The 23,212-nt window shown below is 31.1% G+C and overlaps 2 protein-coding genes across 4 annotated transcripts in view; one reads left to right on the forward strand and one right to left on the reverse strand.

Moving 5' to 3' along the window:
- Positions 1–23,212, reverse strand: part of LOC119606324 (unconventional myosin IC) — a 36,881-nt gene that overhangs the window by 4,443 nt on the left and 9,226 nt on the right. Inside the window, exons 2-5 of one of the 3 annotated variants that reach the window (XM_037959776.1) lie at positions 10,394–10,451; positions 2,048–2,189; positions 1,869–1,984; positions 869–939 (exon numbers count right to left, since the gene is read on the reverse strand). In XM_037959776.1, coding sequence (XP_037815704.1) covers positions 869–939; positions 1,869–1,984; positions 2,048–2,173 — 313 coding nt within the window. In that variant the 5' untranslated portion in view covers positions 2,174–2,189; positions 10,394–10,451. Of the gene's footprint in view, positions 1–868; positions 940–1,868; positions 1,985–2,047; positions 2,190–2,247; positions 2,267–5,372; positions 6,087–10,393; positions 10,452–23,212 lie in introns of those variants that run through there. The other 2 variants (XM_037959775.1, XM_037959777.1) reach the window with 2 other exon arrangements.
- Positions 9,482–10,286, forward strand: LOC119606325. Its single transcript, XM_037959778.1, has 2 exons — positions 9,482–9,765; positions 9,828–10,286. The coding sequence occupies exons 1-2, from the start codon at positions 9,732–9,734 to the stop codon at positions 10,235–10,237; spliced, it is 444 nt and encodes a 147-aa protein (XP_037815706.1). The 5' UTR covers positions 9,482–9,731; the 3' UTR covers positions 10,238–10,286.

Below are 23,212 nucleotides of genomic sequence, written 5' to 3' on the forward strand. Positions count from 1 at the left end.
TGGTAAAACAGCTCATATTTGTTTGGGGGTGGTAATACAGTTTGAGGGTAATACAGTTTCAGGGTGGTAGTACAGTACAACGGTTAATATTTCTTTCTGCGCTAATACAGTTTATATTTGTTTGTGTGTATGTTATGTGTGACATGTGTGCAGAGATACAAGTCGATTCAAAATGCGGCTTGTACTACAAATGATGTACTATATATTTGTTATTGTTGTTTTTACTTTGATGCAGATATAAAATTATAATAAAATACAAAAATTAATTGAAATTTTAAAAATTAAATTAAATTTTAAAAATAAATAAAAACTGTTTTTTAAAACATACTTGGTGAAAGATATATAAAATTCGGCACAGCCGATTATAGAAATCTGACTTGTTTTTATTAGTATGTACTTTTTTAATATTGGAGTTAGATCCTAAAAACCCTTTCAAAGTAAATATATACTTTAGAATCAAAACAACATTCTAAGAAGCGGATTCTAAAAGTAGTCAAGGCTTTTTGAAATTTTCCTGAAATATTATAATTATCCTAAAATAAATTAATTTAGGACAAATTCTTAACATGTTCCTGGAAATCGATGTTTATTTCAATACCATAACCCCATAATAAATTCTTTTGATAGTATTAATATTAAGACATTTTTTTATATTACTTTAACTAAATATAAAATATTTATAGTTAGTTGCTAATAAAAATTTGTTATCTTTAAAACAAATATAATCGTAAATAATTTCGAATACTTGATATTATTTACTTCTATTACGTATGTTCTTTAATAGAAATCTATTGAGATTTGACAAATATTGACGTTTAAAATCTAAACATCGTGTATGTATATTCAGATTGGACATTTTTCAACTTACCAGAGATTAGAACACATTGGCCTTTATTTTCTTCAATCAGTGAGCGAAAAGCATTATCAGTAACTGCAAAACTGTAAATATAAATTTTCGATAGAATAGCAAATGGAATGGAATAATTTTTAAGAACTTTTTTTTTAAGTGGATCAACACAAACATTGACATACATACGAGTGCAAAGACATTGAAGGTTTTTTTTTTTTATTTTATAATGAGTTCCATTACAATAAGGGGAGTAGTAATGATATCATTGTTTTTGTTAACTTTTTGTTTAAACTATTTAGTATTTGGGAGTTCCCGGTTGTGTATTTTTGTTCGAACGGAAATGATATTGAAAGAATGAAATTTGAAAAAAGTCGAAAACCAGAGATTGAAGGAATTTGTCCATCACATCAGGTTTTCGAGATATCTTGTCATAATCTTTTAAAAACATTTTTGGTCACATTTGAGACATTATAACAGAGCGAAGACACCTTTATTTATAAAACCTTTTATATCACCTGAAAGTCCAATCTCTTAACTTTAACATAAAGGTTTAACATCTCTTATACATATATCACATTCAGATGATATAACCGATTTTATAAATAAAGGTATCTTCGCTTTATTATAACGTTATAGTTGCAGTTTTTCAATTCAGAAACAACTGGATTTAAAAATTTCAAAAATACCAAAAACTTTTTTGCGGGCTCTTCGCTAGACCTTGGCCTTTATGAAGATGTTGAAGCATGTTATCAATCAAGAGTGAAAATGATCATAGACCACTTGAGACAAAGCGTCACGAGAAAAAAATTACCATTTCGCAACTTAAGATTGAAGTTTAAGTTTTAAATCAACACCCAACATTTGGCTAAATCCGAATTCCTTTTCATAAATTTAGCTTCTAGTTAATAAGATAATTCTGTATAGATTTACAAATTGTAACTCCTCCCGAAAAATGATTCAGTCTTTTTCACCATGTATGCCAATTTTTATTAAAAGAAAAGATCGTCTTTATACTTACATATGTGGTGGAATTTCATAAAAATGTTTATTTCTATATTCTTTAATGTGAGCCTCTGAATAGATGGGTAATTGCATATAAGGATTCACCGATATCAACACCTGACCGATATAGGTCTGAAATTATAATAAAAAAAAGTTTGAATAACGAATCTTTTATATAAATATCGATTTACTTACATAAATATAGTTCTCTTGAAACCTTTTACGCAAATTATCAATAAAGGCCCCTTCACTTTGATAATCTTCGAGTAGTACAAAATCTTGTACACCCACACGATCACGATCGTGAAGACCACGTTCCATGGCTAGTTTTGAGGGTCTAAAAATAGAAAAAAAATAAATTATATATTAATTTAACAATATTCTTATAAAATTACACTTAAATGTGCAGCATTTAAAGTCCTCATTTTGGTAAAGCGTTTTGCTCTTCAGGCCTATTAAATTTAATGCAGGGAAATTGTTTATATTCCATGTCCGAAAATTGCTCATGAATAATTTAATTTATTAAATATAATTTTGTAAAACATTTTTAAATAAAAATTATAGGGGTTTCAGTTTCATTTTGTCTAAATTATGTGTTTTATTTTGATAAATTTCGGTGTCTAATAATAGCTTTATAACAATTCCTATCAGATTAAAATGTGTTTTTAATCAGCCATAACTTTATCAGAAAACAACCAAACCATATATTGAAATGATTGATTTCCTTTAAAACCTACAAAATCTGCATATTACTAGTACAATGTTGTAGATTGCAATTTTTTCTAAAAGTTACAGTTTCAAAATAATCTTTCTATAATTTCCTGGAAACACCTGAAATGTTTGTTCCTAATAAGAAAGGTGCGTCAATTTTTCAATTTAAATGATAAATTTGTCATTGTTATACTTAATTAAAAATCAAGGTTATTTACCTCTAAAAGATAGCGGTTTTATATTAACAATTCCAATTTTAACATGAGATTTCTGTGTAAAGAGACTCTTCTATGAGGAGTTGATTCCATTATGAAATGATCTCTAAAGAAGTATGTATAGCGTGATGAATTTCTTAGAAGAAATCAGTTTTGTATAATTTATCATTAACTATAGCCAAACATGTAAACGATTTCTGGAAGTGGAACTAGTACACATGTTTTTCAAAAAGATCTGAAACTAGGCCAACTCTAACATACGCTCCAAAATTCTGGTGGACCCCTACAGATAGTTCAGCGCGCATGTTGCTTAGTTATAAGTTATGGCATGAACACTACATCAAACAAAATTGTTTAAACGTAAGGTATGAATCCGGTTACAGGTGACGCGATCATAGTATACTGATAATATTTAATGTTATACTCCAGATCTTTACGATCGGATAACGGAAACAGATTTTGTCGCGAACTTGTAAATATAAGATCTCTGGAAACTGGAAGATTAAACGGGTCTGGGAATCTACATTGATAATTCGGAAATCGAAATATACTGCCGTCAACGTAACCAAAACAATAGCTCACAGGCGGAAGTCTCTGTTGTAGCGGAATGTTTAAAACGGAATGAATTAAAATAGGGTTTCAACAGAGGTGCTCATCAGGCCGAAGACAATTAGGACGATAAGTAAAGCCATAACTGAATACTCTACCAGTGGAATACCTTAAGATGGAAACCAGTCCATTCGGGGATAATCGGAAATGAAACAGCGCATGTACTTTCTGAACACTGGACAATAAATTCCTTTCAGAAGTTACCATAGAAAGTCCTTCTACTAAATTTTCCATGTAAGGGAGCTCATAATAGATCGGATTGCGACCTAGGTCTATTTTTTCGGATCTGATGTCTTATATTGGGTATATTAGAGTATTCCAAACTTGCCCAAACTTTGGGTTTTAAAACTATGTCATGCTAAAATTTAGGATGATAGATCGGATTGCGTCCTAGGTCTATTTTTCGGATCTGATGTCTTATGTATATTGGGTATATTAGAGTATTGCAAACTTCCCCAAACTTTGGGTTGTAAAACTATGTCATGCTAAAATTTAGGATGATAGGATAACGTTAACTCTGGGTGGGACAACAACAATTCTTTGGGATAACTTCAACGAGAGTAGAACGAGAAGTCTCCTCAGAATGAGTAAGTCCGTTATTAGTATGATGGTACGTATTCTGACAGGACACACCTGATTACGGCAGTTAAACACTGGAACACTTTGTATGTCAATTTAAATATCTAGAGAGTGTTGCTATTCCAGATATCACATTACTCAATAGCACTGAAAGGCAAATTCTAAGGAACTACGTGCAAAAAACTGAGTTTCTGTACATATTCCATAGATGACTATATAAAGTTTTCCAACAACATTTTCTATGTAAAGGAGCAGCCATCAGACCAGATAGTTCCATAGGTGTATTTTTTCGTATCTAATATAATTTTCGATCAGATTTTCATAGCATTTTGTGTGAACGATATTACTTATATTAGAAAAAATATATATTCAAAGACCTTAAAAGATTCTTAGACGATCTAGCTATGTCCGTCTGCCTAACTATTATATATAACAAAAATAATTATTTTATGACCTTACAAGGTTCTAAGCTACAGCTAAATCCTTATGTATCTTTTAAGCAAAATAGTATGAAAATCGGAACAACATCTTTTCAATGTATATAACTTGATTCCAGAAAAATAAAAATCAATAGACAATATTTTTCCTAATTTTATCCTGAGGTATGGTAGTGAGCTCTTTCCTCTATACGCATATATTTTGGGCTTTACGATCTATATTTCGATGTGTTACAATTGGATATATCTTTGTGATGCTTAAACTGACTACGAATAACACCACTCAGGGACACTAAAGCGATAATTGACTATTATCTGTGTTGCATTAATTAGCCAGTTCTCTTTACACATACATATGAATGTACCTACATAAGTGTTAAAACTGTCCAAAAATGAAACAACTTGAGTCAGCCAATTAGCTTTAGGTTTAATAAATTTAATAAAATATATTACAAAAGTTGAAGGGTAAAAATTATATGGTCAAGACTTCAGGGACAAACTGGTAATCGGTAGTTATATCCGTTACATTGAGTTTATTTCGAAAAAGTTGATTAAAAATTATAATCTTATCTTTCAGCTGGAAATATTTATTAATAAAATTTTAGCACTTGTTCGATTCTATATACATACTATGTATATATTTGCCATAAAAGTTTTATCGGGGTTTTTAAATATTAGATTTTTTTTAATCATTTCAATGGCAAAATTAATTTTTTATGTATTAAAGGATTATATAACTAATTTTTTTTAACACTATAAGCAAAAAGTTAGAAAACAAAATTTTAAATGCAGTTTTTAGACATATTTTGTTATCAGCTTAAAAAAATAAAACACTGAGCAAAATTTCTTGTTTAATTGTAATTGCAGCAATTGAGTTTTATAGTTTTTAGTCAAAAAACATAGTTTTTTTGGGAAAAAATTTTTTGTTTTTATAGACTTTTATTAATTATTTTTAACTTTTTGTTTCACCTTGGCATTTTGTATCCTTATTTTGTTGTTGTTGTTTTTAAAAGTGTTTGGATTTTATAACAGTTAAGACTGTTTGAATTAATCTGTTATAATTGATTATGTGCGCGTTTAAATGTTTTAAATCCGCACGTCTTTAGACACTAAACGTCTGAACGGATCGAAATGTTTTATTAAAGCGAATATTTAATAATAACTTTTGTTTTTGTTGTTAATAAATTTTCGCTCAAGTTATCTGGGCAATTTGTTCTTTCATTGGCACAATAATTGGTAAGACCGATTAGATAATACAATCGCTATTATTTTGGGGTATTTTTTGGTTTGTTAAATGTTCCACAGAAGAAGATTGTACGCACACAACTAACCGACTTTTTAATGTTAAATGATTGTGCTAACTAACTGCGAGTGTGCAAGTACTTTTTATTATAAAAGTTACTTCTTTTTTGCGCTCAATATCTTATCAACATGATCAAAATTTGTTTGTTTGTATTCGATAGATACTCGAGTGGAGGAGAATTTATTATTGCAATTATTTTCGTGTGTTATAGTTTTTATTTTTATTAAATCATGAGAGTAGTCTATTATTATAAAAAACATTTAACAAAAATAACAAAATGCTTGTTTTTAAAACTTAATTTTGCACCGTGTAGAACTAGTATTTATCAGACACTTTTAAGTGATTCAAGAAAGGCGTTAGATGACGTTTCTTTAAGAACTGATTTGTTATTTTACAGATGTAGTTTGTATTTTTAAATAAATATTTCTTCCAACGCCTATTATCAGTTCTTTTTTATTTATTCTTATTTATAGCACAAACATACACACGTACAAACATACATATTTGCATCATAGTTAAATTTATTTGTTGTATTGTATATTTTTCGTTATCAATGTGCTAAATAATTTATTTACACCAGAAGATATTGTTGTTATTGTTTTTTTTTCGAGCACTTGAAAGGTATAGAAGCAAAGGTGGCAATATCATCATTTGTTAATGATATATAAATACAAAAATACGTTTATCTTGGAAACTATTACAGTTAGAATTTTTAAATTTTGCACGAAAAACTTTAACATCCATCTAAAAATTTTGGGTAATAAATTGGCGTACTACCCATGAGGGGAGCGGCACCTCCCATATTAATTAAAGACAAAAATTCGTTTATCTGGAAAACTAATGGAACTAAATTCTTCAAATTTTGGAGGAAAAAAGCGGACTTTCATCTGGGGGGTCTTGAAGCCCCCACATGAATCAAATAGAAAAATTCGTATATCTGAGAAACTATTAGAGCTAGAATCTTCAAATTTTACATGGAGAACTTTGAAATTCATGTGAACATTTAGAGCATAGCGGGCGGACTTTCAATGGGTGGCTTGGCACAACATATATGAATTAAATACAAAATTCCGTGCGTCTTGGAAACTCTTATATTATTCAAATTTTTTATAGATAGATAGATAGAAATTGGCGATAGATAGAAACTGGCGAACTTGCAAAAAATTGCTTGACATCTTTCATATGTAATATATAATAAATCTGGTATTTATTTATACATATTCCTTTTAGGGTAGCAAAGCACACTGGGTATAGCTAGTTTTGGTATAAAAAACATGTCATACATATATTTTGAATATGTGGCTCCAAATTTCAACTTTGGGATACATGTTCTAAAATCCCAAGGCTGGGATTAGAAAACAGAACTCTGTTTTTTAAATTTTTGATACCTATATATTCCCAAAGAATTCTCCCAGATCAGTAAGAAATGGGCATAATTATAAAATACCACTTTATGATACTTTTACTTCAACATGATTCGGACTCACTGTGTAAGTAATCATTTTAACCGATAATTAGAAAGTTTCGATAACCCAGCTGTTCGACAAAAAATCAATTCTTCCGAAAAAGTCCGATCGAAATGTTAGAAAATATATTATTAGTTTTGCTCATGAAAAAATAAATGGAGATAGCTGTCTTTGCTTCTACATATAATCCTCGTTTTGCTATAATAACAACAATTCCTTAATCATTTATTGTATGAGTACTAAATGATAATTACACTTTCCAATGAGAATTTTTACCTTTTAAAGAGAAATTCTCAAGCTCTTAAATAATAGTGTATTTAAGTTTAAGAGCTTTTATTTTTAAAAATCGAATAATGAAATTTTCATTCATCGTTTAGAAAAGCTAAAAAGGTACAAAGTTTAAATTGGAAGCATACGTGTGCTTGGTTAAGACGTCTATATTAGAACCAATACAAAGAGTTCTCTATCTTTATCAAGGTTACCGGCTACCGTTACCGTTAAAATACTATAACAGTTATTTTATAATTATTTAAACAAATGTTTCTCATCTAAAATATCCAGCTATCATTTGGAAGATTAAGCCGTAAACTAAGACTTTTTTGACTCCTTTTGATGACCTAAAAGTGAATAATTTGCGCGCATAAAAAATGATGAAAAATGAAAATGATCCCGATATAAAAACCGATTGTTGAAAAAAAAACAATAACAAAACGTATAACAAACATAAATTTATCACCCTAGTGTTTAAAATATGATAGTTTTTAAAATTATTTTGTGTCATATTTCAAACAGTTGAAAGATCTAAAATTGTTTCTTATGTAATTATTGGAACAACAACAATTACACTTAAAAATGGCTCAAAAATTATTCGTAACTACTAATCAAAAATGAGATGAAACTGATTAGAAAAAGGAGCTCATGAAATACTCTTTTAGAAGAGTTGCGGCTAGGGTACCATTTTCACCCGACGAAAGTATAATTTATGATCAGAAAATGAGCGTATATATGATCGTTTTAATCGTGAAGAAGTGTCATAAATGACTTGAACAAGATCAAAAAAATGCTATCTGGATACATCTGTTGTGTTGTTGTTATATCGTCAAAAATTTTGTTCGATTTTCCATACATATTGACAATTCTATAATTTTTTATAAGAATTTAACTTAGAGAACTTCTGGTTGCACTGGGTGGTACACATAGGTTGCAGAGCTTATCATACAGTAACAAGTTATAGAGCGGAACCAGAATATATACAAATTCTGATAACGATCAGTAGTTATTGTATACATTACTTGGATAAAAGTGGTCGTTATCACAGATAGACTCGATAGACTGGATTGCAATAGTTAAGCGTCAAGTTGCCAAAACTATTCTTATTGGCAGCAAAGATTTGATTTGATAATGAAAATAGAGCTAAGATTTCGGTATCAAAACTGGTAAGATATCGTCATTGATTCGCATTTGATATCATATCTAATAAAGGTATTGTATTGGTATGAAACCGGTATAAAGGTTAACTGTATTTGGATACCGCTACTTATACTAAAATACATATTCCACTTTTTATACTCTACACCACTATAGTGGTGTGGGTATTGTACGTTTGTGCTGATATTTGAAACGCACAAAAATATTGGTCCTACACCCACCTTAAAGTATCGACTCAGAATCACTTTTCCGATTAAAACATGTCCGCCCGTCTGTCCGGCTGGCTGTCCATGTAAACCTTGTGCGCAAGCTACAAGTCACAATTTTCAAGATATTTTGATAAAATTGGGACTATACGTGTTTTTCGGTACAAGGACGATGACTATTGAAAATGTTTGAAATCGGTCCATTATTTCACCTAGCCCCCATACAACCTGACCATCCGATTTGGGGTTTTAAACTCATAACTACCTCAAATATTCTACTATCTTTCCAAAAATTGGCACAACTAAGTTTTATATAGGCATAAATCACTATACCGACTAGTATAATGATCGACCGTCATTTGATCTTAGCCCCCATACATACCCCTTCTAAAAAATAACTTAAACGTCCAAAAATTTACTTATACCATTAGTACAGCGATGAAATTCATGAAACTAACATTTATATAAAAATTCACCCCTCCTCCTAATTCGTGCATCGGTTTCAAAAGTTGTGACACTTGACATATTTATTCCAATTATAAACTACCTACTAATTCTATTTTAGTATTCTAAATTTAGTCGTTTTAATTATTATTTTTATTCCCAAAAATGTCATCAATACAAGTTTCCTACACCTGAAATGTGTTTTTTAAACATTCTATCTGGTAAAAAAAAATGAAAAACTTGGATATGTATTATTTATTAGAAAGAATCATTAAATAAGCTATAAAATTAAATCTAAACAAAAGAAGTAGAATTTGGAAAGTGCATTTGTATAAACTTCACTTAAACTACATTAAAAACTATAAACTATTTGATTTAAATTAACATATTTTATAAAATGTGATCATTGCAAAAGGAAAATGCCTATAAAAGTTTTGACAGTATCGTATTTTAGTCATTTATAAAAATTTCCATTAGAAAGATGAAATGCTATCGGATGATTTATATATTTATGGGTAAGTTTATTGAAAAGTATCTCTTAAATAAAATTATAATTATACTAATAATTTGTTTGTAGCTTTAACTCTGAGTGAAGTTTTTGGAACATATTTGTTTAATAGGGATGATATGTTTAACATGGATTATAATAATCAATACAGTACCCAACAATATACAACAATATCGCCCATACTGGAAAGTTCCATACCACAGACAAATCTGGGTACAAGTCTGGGTACAACTATAGCAACAACTGAAAGTATTGCTGTTAGTCCAACATTACCACCCCTTAACATTCTGGATATGGGACGCCAACCTCCCGTTCCATACCCTCCGCAATATCCCATGCGTATTCCAATGTTTCCACAACATCCCATCCCTATTCCAATATTTCCACAATATCCCTTGCGTAGTCCAATGTTTCCCATACGTATTCCAAAGTTTCCAAAATTGTATCAATCCAAACCTCATCGTATTTTTTCGTTATAAGAACTAATTAAAATTTTGATAAAAAAAATAATATTTAAATGATTACGGATTTGAATTATTTTTTTGTTGAAATATATTCCCTTAAGCTGGCTGTAGGATCAATATTTTTTTACCTTAAAACTAAATATTAAACAATTCTTAATAATTTATACATACTTTAAATATTATGCCACAACTGGTCTGGTAGAATATAACTGGCACGATCGGTATAAACCTGAAAAATAAAAAAAAACATTAATTAACTTTTTTGTATGAAATCAAAACAATAGATAATTTTTAAGTACAAGACTTTATTTCCGGCTTATTTATTTATCTAAGATTGTGACAAAACTCGTTCAAATAAAGAAATGTACATGTTTCTTTATTTAAACAATAACAATTAATTTTTTGTTATGTTTGAACATATTCTATATATTCTAAATAGAATTCATTCTTTCCAAGCTCTGGAGGCAGGGTATACAAATTAAACATTCCTGCTAATGCATTTAACACACTCCTTTGTTTATATCTAAATAAATATATAAAAATAAATATTTCAAGAACAATTGCTTTTGGTCATTAACTTTAGATTTCTGTGAAGAATTCATTAAAAATGATTCACTTTGTGATAAATATTTAGAATTTTATGTCAAAATACCATAAACAACTGAAACCCAAACAAAAAATGATTATTAATAAAAAAACAAAACAAAATGAATTAAAATTTTTGGTTTATATCAAATTAAAATAATAGTTATGCAAATATATCGTTTATTCTTAAGTTTTCTTAATATGACTCAATATGCATTAAATTATTTCAAAAAATAATACTTTATTCTTCCCCTTAAATAAAATTATCTACTTCGGAAATGTAATTTTAGTTTTTTATTTGTTTCCGAATTTTGAAAAAAATACAGTTATTTTTTTTTTGTAAAGAATTGATCACGTTTCAAAGCTTGTGTCTGTTTAAATATTAAAATTAAGAAATTTTATATAAAATTTTATTTTAAAACTACTGCTTACACAACAATTTAATTTAACAATAAATAAAAAAAAATTAGCAAAAAATAAAAACATTAACAAAGTAACTGCTATAACCAAATTATTTGATTTCTTTAATTTGTTTGTTTTACTTAATCAGTTAGTTGTTTTGTTAATTAAAGACATTTATCCACGATCATTGTTTTAAGTTGGTTTTTTTTCTATTTCTGTTTTTGGCAGAAAAATTAACTTACATTTCATCAAAAATTAATTCAAAATAAGAGTGAAGTCATTAATAATACGTATACACGTATACACGTACATAAATATTAGGTAGGGGTAAATGTAATTTTCAAAATAAAAATTCAATTATAGCAAGTAAGAGCTTTATACTTGGTTATACTGAAACAATAAAATCAAGTCTAGTAAATCTGAAGTGATTTTTGGAAGAGGGACCTCCGATTTTGATTTTGGTTCATAGAAAATGTAATCAGTATTTGTAGTCTGTAAGACAGGAGGTAGTAGATTCTAGGATAATATCTATAATAGAGAGAGAGAGAAGAGAGATGAGCGAGAGGAGAGGCGAGGAGAGCGAGCGAGCGCGAGAGAGCGAGAGAGCGAGCGAAGCGAGCGAGCGAGAGAGCGAGCGAGCGAGCGAGCGAGCGAGCGAGCGAGCGAGCGAGCGAGCGAGCGAGCGAGCGAGCGAGCGAGCGAGCGAGCGAGCGAGCGAGCGAGCGAGCGAGAGAGCGAGCGAGCGAGCGAGCGAGCGAGCGAGCGAGGAGCGAGCGAGCGAGCGAGCGAGCGAGAGAGCGAGCGAGCGAGCGAGCGAGCGAGCGAGCGAGAGAGCGAGCGAGCGAGCGAGCGAGCGAGCGAGCGAGCGAGCGAGGAGCGAGCGCGAGCGCGAGCGAGCGAGCGAGCGAGCGAGCGAGCAGCGAGCGAGCGAGCGAGCGAGCGAGCGAGCGAGCGAGCGAGCGAGCGAGCGAGCGAGCGAGCGAGCGAGCGAGCGAGCGAGCGAGCGAGCGAGCGAGCGAGCGAGCGAGCGAGCGAGCGAGCGAGCGAGCGAGCGAGCGAGCGAGCGAGCGAGCGAGCGAGCGAGCGAGCGAGAGAGCGAGCGAGCGAGCGAGCGAGGAGCGAGCGAGCGAGAGCGAGCAGCGAGAGAGCGAGAGAGCGAGAGCTCTCTATCGATCGAGATCTAGCTAGCGATCTATCGATCTATCGATCTAGCGATCTAGCGATCTATCTACTAGCTATCGAGTATCTATCGATCTATCTATCTATCATCGATCTATCGATCTATCTATCTATCTATCTATCTATCGATATCTCTCTATCTACTATCTATCGACTATCTATCTATATCTATATCTATCTATCTATCTATCTATCTATCTGTCCATCTAAATATTCTACTTGTAGTATTTTGTATAATAACTATTAGAAACTATTTTCCCCTACACAATATGCCGGTATTATTATCAAGTTTGTATATATTTTGTGTTCCAGTATATCAATGTGTTACCAGTGCAATTTGCCAAATCATTATAATATTGAATGAATATATTGTTGTTGTCTGCAGTCTGATTGCCGGTGGTAGTTGGCCTGATTTATTTACAATATCTTTTTATTTTATTTTGCTTAGTGTTTTTGGTATTTTTTTATAATTTTTAAGTTTTTTTTTTCAATTCGTTTTGCAAAATTTGAAATGAGTTATTACATTTAAACCGAAAATCATTTATTACAATTTTATTTATGTGTTTATTATTATTTTTTTGGCCAGTTATTGTATAAATTATTGTTAAGAAAACATATTGTACAGATACATTCATACACATTACTTAATTACCTTTCAAGGTGTAATAAAATAAAGCAATAAAATACTGTTAATTTTGAAAACAAAATAATATGAAATTATATTAAGATATCGTTTTAAAATATTGGTTTTTTTATCGTGAAATTAAATGTTGATTTTAAAAAAATATTTTTAAATTTATCATGTTCAGATATATTATTAGGGGATTATTGTTTCCAAAAAATATTATTATTATTCACTGTTTGTTTCCAAAATTCCTTGCGATATAGTTTTATAAATTGATTTATTATTAAATTGTGACAATTACTATTAAAAGACAACTGCAATATCTAAAAATAAGAATTTATTAGTATGTTATCAAATGACATGTTTATTGTGTTCTTCACTCTATATGAGTTTTGAAGGTGTTATTGGTTTGTTAAGTCGTTTGTAATAGAAACGGGGTTTTCCCGATAACTTTGAGTCCTGCATTTCGGACATTTGTTGTATCATTTCTATGAACTCAGAAAAAGTATTAAATTTGTCTTATTTTTTTTTTCATCTTTCATAAGTGGGTAACTTATTGAAATACATATGTATGTACTATTTGAAAAATTATCTATAAAATTTTCGCATAGTGTAAACAACAGTCTGCATATTTAGTTTCAAAATTTTATTTGGGAAATTTTGCTTTTACGATATGATATGTATCGTCATATCAAAAAACTGATAACAATAACTGTAATAACTTTTTGTAATTTTATGATTTCATTGCCTTTTTTGCAAGTTCAAGTTTTATATTTTTATTAAAGTAAATTTTATAATGTTTATTAAATCAGTCCAAACTGAGTAATGATAATTTTATTAAAATTCTGAGTACAACACTTGCATATCAGAATATAAATTACTGAATTTAAAATGAAATAAAATAATATAATTGAATATATTAATAAAATGACTCAGTCTATAGAAAACTACATAATTTAAAAAAATCACCGTATATTCTTTAAAAAATCAAATTCCTAAAAGCCTTCTTTGGAATTTGTTATAAAGAAACTTGTTCTAAAGAAACTGAAGATTCTGAATGAAGTTTTTGAGGAACCAGTTAGTTAGTTAGCTAGTTAGTTAGTTAGTTAGTCAGTCAGTAGTTAGTTAGTTAGTTAGTTAGTTAGTTAGTTAGTTAGTTAGTTAGTTAGTTAGTAGTTAGTTAGTTAGTTAGTTAGTTAGTTAGTAGTTAGTTAGTTAGTTAGTTAGTTAGTTAGTTAGTTAGTAGTTAGTTAGTTAGTTAGTTAGTTAGTTAGTTAGTTAGTTAGTTAGTTAGTTAGTTAGTTAGTTAGTTAGTTAGTTAGTAGTTAGTTAGTTAGTTAGTAGTAGTTAGTTAGTTAGTTAGTTAGTTAGTTAGTTAGTTAGTTAGTTAGTAGTTAGTTAGTTAGTTAGTTAGTTAGTTAGTTAGTTAGTAGTTAGTTAGTTAGTATTAGTTAGTTAGTTAGTTAGTAGTTAGTTAGTTAGTTAGTTAGTTAGTTAGTTAGTAGTTAGTTAGTTAGTTAGTAGTTAGTTAGTTAGTTAGTTAGTTAGTTAGTAGTAGTTAGTAGTTAGTTAGTTAGTTAGTTAGTAGTTAGTTAGTTAGTTAGTTAGTAGTAGTTAGTTAGTTAGTTAGTTAGTTAGTTAGTTAGTTAGTTAGTTAGTTAGTTAGTTAGTTAGTTAGTAGTTAGTTAGTTAGTAGTTAGTTAGTTAGTTAGTTAGTAGTTAGTTAGTTAGTTAGTTAGTAGTTAGTTAGTTAGTTAGTTAGTTAGTTAGTTAGTTAGTAGTTAGTTAGTTAGTAGTTAGTAGTAGTTAGTTAGTTAGTTAGTTAGTTAGTTAGTTAGTTAGAGTTAGTTAGTTAGTTAGTTAGTAGTTAGTTAGTTAGTTAGTTAGTAGTTAGTTAGTTAGTTAGTTAGTTAGTTAGTTAGTTAGTTAGTTAGTTAGTTAGTTAGTTAGTTAGTTAGTTAGTTAGTAGTTAGTTAGTAGTTAGTTAGTTAGTTAGTTAGTTAGTACAAAACTTGGGAGAGGATTCAGACGAAAGTTTAAAATATTTTCCTTAGGGTTATATTATTTGGTATTTGTCATTTTTTCCTCATTTTGCACCCAATCATCGCAATAATTTGAATAATACAAATTAAACAATTACTTGGGGTGGTGGCATGGTTTAAACCCCAAAGTTTCCTTAAATTGGTATTAATTTCTATAAAATGCCTTCATAAAATTTCAAGGTTTGGTCATCATTAAATATTAAAAGTATTTTTTTCCGGTCTTTATAAATATGTATATCTGCAAACATGCAAAAATTTCTTTATGGTTTAATTTCATTTTAATAAAGTTTTGGTCATAAAAACAAAGAATTTACAAGGTATTGAACATGTGTAAATACATATGTATGTATGTAGGTATCGATACCCAGCAAACAATTTAAATTAAAAACAAAATGAATATTATTTGAAATCAAAATTCTTTCTCATGACAAAAAAGTCCATTTTCAATGATGCAAGAAACTAAGCTTTACTAAAAACGATAATTGTTATGAAGGTGTTGGCTGGGTATTCCAAACAGATCAATATTTCTATGTATGTTTGAATTTGCATGTGACTAAATAAGCAACCACGCAACAATATTGTGGAGTTATTCTTTTTATTGAATTTGAATTTTGAGCTGAAGTATTTGAACAAGTATTTATATGAATGACTGACTTTCATGCCACTTCGTGCGACCACTTTCTAAACAAGTCATGTGTCTAAATCACTTCCTGACCGCTGTCATATCGACTTAAAACACCAACAACAAATCACTGAATATAGAAACAATAATAACAATGGAGACAACAAAATAGACATGGATTGTGGCATCTCAAAACTACAGCACTGGGTCAAGCGTGGTAAAAAATAAATATTTGTTTGCTTTTAGACTTGTATTTTTATTGAGATTGAGAGACTGACAGACAGACGGGCAGATACATATACAACAGTTGTGGTCTGAGAATGTGAATTTTATTTGCTTTTGTTTTAGTTGTTCATTAAAAAGTAACAAAATCCTGTCTACAAATATTGTTTCTTTCCTCCATGTTTGTTCCTGTTCCTGAGGTAAACAACAATTTGTGGCAGCGACTTAAAGGAAAGTGTCTTTTAAGTGTTTTTATTTGAATTTACCTTGGTTGTTAAAACAACAAATATTTACTGCATTGTAAAAGGTAGACTAATGTTGACAGAGTAACAAAAAATAATTCTTACAAAAATTTTATAGCTAAATGACAACAAAAGTTTTAATTTCATTGATCTTCTAAAATTCAGGCTTCTTGAGCATTATTTCTTTAAGACCACTGGTTGTACAACATAATATACTTATGTATGTATATTAAGTTGTACAACCAATTACTTGTCACTCTGTTTCTTAACATTAGATTACTAAGTATAGAAATATTTTGTTTAAAATGTACTATAGCTGAAACTTTATACTAAACAATTTTATAGCTGGACAAACCCCAAAAAATGATATGTTCAGCCAACACACATTAACAGACTGATCTTGGGGTGGCCAATTTTTTTTTAGTAGTTGATTTATTTGTCACTACATTTTACAAGTTTGTGCACATTGTTATTCGCAGAACAATTAAGCAATTTAGTTGTTGTATTAAAATGTATATATTTTTATTTAAACTGTGACCTAGACCCCACAACTTATAATAACTTTAAATATAAATTAACTTGCTGTAATAATTTATGCCCCTTAAGAGACCTTAAACAAATATATATGCAGTCAGTACACACACACCTTTTCATAGAAGAAAAGTAATAACGATTAAATTTAAAATTTTATAGAAATCCTAAAAACTTATAGAAGCTTCATTTAAAATATCTACGACCAGGATCTGAAAAAAATCTGGGCAATCTGAATTATGATAATTATTTATTTTAGCTATTTTAATTCAGGAAAATTGGGGACTTATTTATGACTGTTTAAACTGTATTCCGGGAAGGTACTTTTATAAGGTGAAATCGTGGACCTTTATTGCTCAATACTCAATACCTTATCAATAGAGAATATTTGTTCAAAATCAGCTTTCTAGCTATTTCCGTGTGGCCCCTATATTGTTTTCAATAGATTAAATGATGAACATGGCTAGATCTTATTATAATTTAATAAGGACCCAGAATAGGTACCTTGCAATCTCGAGGTAAAGAGGTGATATCAGTAACTCTAGTCTACCTGGACTTTAAACTGCTAAGACTCTACACTAGGTAATTTGACTTGCTGTTTGACCAGTAGACCTACATATCTCATATTTTCCCCCGTTCGGGGAAAAAATCCAAATTTCGAGAAGAGAATTCTGGTCTGATACATAGTGACTTATCCACAGGATTCACCGTTTCGGGAAAAATCCAAAGGAAATGCATTGATATAATTTTGATATTATAGATCTTAGGTAGAGTTTTGAGTCTTCGAGTGCCTGCTGCGAAAATGTGTCACAAGGGGCTGTAGTATTTAAAACAACCTGTGGTTGAACAAGAAACACCGTGCGATAACGAAGGCAAGACAAATGCTCACGTAAATCCAGAAACTATTGTCCAAGGAGCTGAGGAGTTTCATAACTCTTGACCTTTGTTTGTTTTTGATACCAGAGAAACTAACTTGTCCTAGTTCGGTTATAAATAGTTGAGAAATTTAGATATTATATGGTGGTTATGGCTGAAACTCATGTCGGGGAAAGAGAATGTTAGTTAAACCTGATGTAAAAGGTATTAAGTATTCAGGTTATTGAATATCTCTTTATGTGATATGGTTAATCAGTAGGTCTCCCCCGGGACATGTTATATTGACGAACTTCCCCCATTTTGGTTTGCTTACAGTCCGGGGGAAAAGATGTGCTATCAGTACCTCTAGTCTGCCGGGACTAAAAACTTTCTTTGGAACTGAAACAGGGACCTGAAACAGGGAGTCATCTAATCTGATACCATGAAAACCTGTAGACTGATACACGATGAAATTCATGTTTCTGTAAATGTTCGAAAATGACAACAGATTTTTATCTCGCAGAGGAGTGTATCGAAAAAAAGAGTGCGAGGTTGAATGGTGATGGATCTAAGGCATGATACCTTCTTTGTCAGGGTATGTTCAGTATTCATATTGCGGCCTATGGATTTCTTCTTTAAGTGCTCTTGCCGAATCAGCAGAGATCATCGCATTCTTGGTTGTAAACGGACGTGATGTTTTTGTATCTCGGAAGTTACGCAACGGGACAACAATGGTCAGAGAGTAGATAGCCCACGTATTTGAGCAAAGTGCTTGTACATGGAACGGGCGGTGGTAAGTACCACCGTGAAATAAGGCCATACAGACACCTGTTCACGTAAAGTAGTTCGACTTATGTTAATAAGTAGGTGACACTTAAGTTGTGTGGCTATACAACTTCAGTAAAGGTATATTCTGGGGTAAAGAATCTATACAAAGTCTACACGAAGTTCGACAGTTTGCGGTGCATGTGCACCATGGAGCAATTAAAGGTCTAGGATGAACTCAATTAACTTCGGTAATTTTCTCCATAGAAAAGGATGATGAAAAGCATGATCTCTTTCTTTATCAAAGCGTTTGTACAATGTATGACTTGTTAAGTATAAAGAGTAGTTTGTTGGGTCTATGCCGCAGACCTTGGAAAATCTAACGAGGTGATGTTATATTATACGCGACATATTTCACAAGAGTGGTTTTCTATAGCCGGAGTTTTCATTCAAAAATAGAATACTGTTAAGCAATAAAATTAATTTTCTATTTAACGGTTATTGACAGTTATTAGGGTACAAAGATATGCTTTTATATTTATAACAGGTAACATAATATTTTACTTTAAAAATCCCATTTAGTATAAAAGAAAATTTTAGAAATACTATTGTATTTTTAGGTTTATTCTTACAAATGCATCTTAAAACGCATTATTAAATTATGTAAATTTAAAGAACTTATGTTTAAATTATCTTAATAAGAATTTAAGGTAAAGAAGAAGTTTAGAGAAGGAAAACAGCTAGTTTTTGTTTTCTAGCTATATAAAGGTTGTGATTGCATTTAAATGTGAAAGTTCATTTTAGACCATGAAACGTTAAACAACAAAAAAAGAAAAATGGAAACAGTTCTTAAAATATTTTGTGTTATGTTAAGTATAACACTTGCACTAGCTAGACCTCAAGATTTGCTGGGAGAAGGAGACGACTATCAATATGGCTTAGATTTGTACAAACTGGAAGATGAGTTAATCAATCAAGCAGCAGTAGTAGATGATAAAATATTTCTACAACATTTACTAAGCAAATGGAAAACCAGTACAACTACCACAGAATATCCTATGGAAGAAAGTTCAACGGAAACCACAACTACTACACCGGAAACTACTACTACCACTACAGAACCCACTACAACGACAACAACTACTGAAGAAACAACAACAACTACTACTACAGCAGAACCTACGCCCATGGATGAAGATTTACCTATAAAACCAAATCACTTGCAGTCTAACGTAAAACCTAATGCCATTCCTATGACTTTGTATCCTGCTCCAGTTTATCAAACACCATCTTATAGTTATTATCCTATTTCTCATTACAATTTACCACCACAAATTCCTCAAATGTCACAACATTTACCGGCTATGAATCACGGTATGGCAACACATTATCTAGGAACACCACAAACAATGACCGGTTTACATGCGATTCCTCATATGCCAGCCGTTATACCTCAGTTACCTCCAACTATGTTTGGAATGTCGGGCATTTCACCTTTACAAGCTTATCATCCATATCCTCAATATCCCATGCAATTTATATCTCCAGTCTATAGACCATATCGTAATTTTAAGAAATAAAAATAAATGTATTTTGAATAAAAAATTTGTTATTGAAATATATTTTCAATTAAAAATTTTAATTGAAATTGTGAAGATGCAGAACATAACGACAATAACACAGGCCGACAAATTTTTATAGATATCAAAATATACTGTTGTAAAGGATTGAGGTGCACTGAATCTCGCCTCAAAATTGCTCCATCACATGAGGGATTCGAGATATAGAATTTTTTTAAAACGTTATAACACCATCACATTCTTATTTAGCGCTGCTCAACGTATAACGAGGTCTTAGGATTAAGACTCTTTTAAAATTTTGACGGCCTGTGTAATAGAAACATAAGCCTTACTTTCGGAAAAAGGTCTTTAATAGTAAAATATAATAGATGTTTGAATCTATTATGGACCGAGCTCTACAGATTTTGAAAAAGTTATTAATTACTTAGAACAAATAATTTTTGTAGACTCTCATTAAATTCCTACCCAACTGCAGCTCTACTGGTCAGACAATGTTAGAATAATCTGTCTGAGTGATCTGTCAGACGTAATCTAAGCGTGGGTCCCTGTGCATAGAGACTACTATGGCAACGAACAGGTAGATCAGTTAGAAAGAACGGTATCTGCTTTAATTATCTCTTCAGATTCTTTCTTAAAAAGATGGAAGAACCTAGACAAGTACAGAGTGGAGGTATACGGACGGGAGAAGTTTCGTATACCCCTACATCCTCTATTATATACATACATTTGACACCAACTCATTTCCAATGCCTTTTCGGGTTTAAACCAAAGTCACCATGTACACCCCTAAGGGACTCTCACTCTTCTTCGGGGTATCTGTTGTCTGGTCAACAGCACCGAACTTATCCCAAATTATAGACTCTACCGTCTTTTAACCGACATTTGGGTTTAAATCACAGCCACCACGTGCACTCCGAAGGGACCTCTCCAATAACTAGGACAAGACAATGTCCGAAACTCTGCCCTGCGGTCTACCGTTTCCCGTGATACCAGATTATGTGGTTCTCTGGTTCGACCCCATGTCAAATCATTCCAAGGAAAGGCCGAGGATACATTTGATCATAACCAGTTTATAGTCCCAGCTATTTGAGCCTCCTTCGATAAAAAGTGCACATAAGAAATCGTAATAGTCGAGACATACTTATCGAGATTGCTTGCTATGTAAACAGAGCATTGGGTGCCAATGAAATTTCAATGACAGGAAAAAGGACCAGTTTCTCTGCGAATGCCCTGACCTAGCAACATTCCTGGTTGTAAACGGACGTGATGTTTTTTTATCTCGGAAGTTATGCAACGGGACAACAATGGTCAGAGAGTAGATAGCCCACGTATTTGAGCAAAGTGCTTGTACATGGACCGGCCAGTGGTAAGTACCGCCGTGAGACAGCCAAGAGACATAGATTACTTGGCAACTACATTATATTAATCATTTGTGAGTTATCTGGGTCTAGACTTATAGACATACTGAGATATCTCACGTTCGCAGGTTGGACCAAATACTATACATTTGATGTAGTCCTATCAAAACGTCATTCTTTCGATTCTACTTGACTCTATGTAGTAGTAAACACGATATCTAATTAACCAAACTTTGTACATTTTTATCTCAATTCCAAACCGATTCTCATAAAATTTGGTTCTTGTAACTTTATATATATTTCCGGAAGCATTAGATCCGAAGAAATACACCTGGGTCGCTAGCAAGACTGCTGTGCGCTTCTTTACATGGAAAATTATGGTGGAGAAGCCTAAAATCAGTGTTCCTGAAATTAATTTTCTGAAGTCCGATATCTTTGGGGTCTGAATCGTGTATTATCCTATCAGACATGCTTTTGAATAAGAATAGGAAGAAAATTAGTAAAATCGGTCCATAAATAACGTTCAATGAGCAAAGTTTCGAAAAACCCATGTTTTTTTCAGAATTTTGAATTATATGCTCCAGATATATCCGTTAAATATGGTTTTTAAGGGATTTTACTCATATTTTTACCATTTATACACCGAATTTGGAATTTTTTGGGATTTAAGTTAGAAAATATCGAAATTTGCAGATCATACTCTTAACTAATATTATAACAAATTATTAAAAGTTCGTAAACACTGTGCAATACAATGTTAAAAAAACTCTTTTTTAAAATTTCAACTTTAATACGAAATTTAGCTCGGTGCAATAAAATATTGATAAAACTTATTGATAATTTTTAAAGTTTTGATGTCATCTTTATTTATGTTCTTTATTACGTGATAATTTATTTGTTTTTCGCCGGAAAAGTGTATTTTTTTTTACTCAGCATTGCATTAACTTTAAAGTAACACATTTCTTAAAACTGTTAAATGCGTTCAAGTTTTATCTTATCGCTCGCTACATGTTATACTAAAGAAAACAAAAAGTAAAACAAATTCTTAATGATTTAGTAAACTAGTCCCTCGATATATTTAGCTAACAGCTGTCTTTAACAATGTAGTTTATTTAACACAGCAGGAGTTAGTTTTGCAGTTGACAAGTTTTAAGTTTAAGAAGTTAAAAATAAGTTTCTTAGATTAAAAAGATTTCTTTGTTGCATTTATGTAAATGCCTGTATATAAAAAACTAGTCAAAAAATCTTCATTTTTGAACCGGTTATAAATGAAAGTTTCTTTTTGGAAGATGCACCTACTTAAACATTATTTGTTTCCCCAAATTTAAACTTGATTTTTTGTAATGTTTGTTAAAAGTCACCAAGAAAAACTATTGAGAAAACCAACAACCTACATAAATAAATGTTTATACAAATAAATCATTGTTTTAATAGATAATATAAAAAATAAATATTTTTATATTAAAAAAGTTTTATGAACAATCACCGAACTAATGAAATGTGGGAGTAATCGTTTGCTTAAAATAAACGTAATGTCCAAATTGGTGTTAAATATTCAGAAGCATAAAGTGGCCACTTAAAAAAAACAACGTTTAATATACCAAACAAAAAGATTGGTTATTTTGATTTTGTCATTCTGTTTGTAACGCATGGTAATATTTTCTAAATGGGCAATATTGGACCATGGACCAATATCGACGACTCATCACCGTATATGATACTCGAGTACTCTAGCTATCTAATCTTTGACAATTGCTGCCCTGTTGCTTAACTTCCGAGATGCAAAAACATCATTTCCACCGGTAGACCGAAACAGGGCTTTGTTATTACTTACAGAGATCTAATTGTGATAAATCTGGTATTAAAAGAATATACCCGGACAAGGAAGGAAAATTCAGTGGTATCCATCACCACTTAACCCAGCACACTTCTCATTCATTCGACACACTCATAGAGAATAACATCCGATACACTCACTCTAG

This window comes from Lucilia sericata, unplaced genomic scaffold (genome assembly GCF_015586225.1).
Source record: "Lucilia sericata isolate MDLA Ls3-8-SP2 unplaced genomic scaffold, ASM1558622v1 Contig000572F_arrow, whole genome shotgun sequence".
NCBI lineage: Eukaryota > Metazoa > Arthropoda > Insecta > Diptera > Calliphoridae > Lucilia > Lucilia sericata.

What these genes read in the sequence shown, in the direction of transcription:
- LOC119606325 (XM_037959778.1), top strand. Translation starts at nt 9,732, where the DNA reads ATGAAATGCTATCGGATGATTTATATATTTATGG. An exon ending in GATGATTTATATATTTATGG is followed by an intron (nt 9,766 to 9,827) that starts GTAAGTTTATTG and finishes ATTTGTTTGTAG; the next exon opens with CTTTAACTCTGAGTGAAGTT.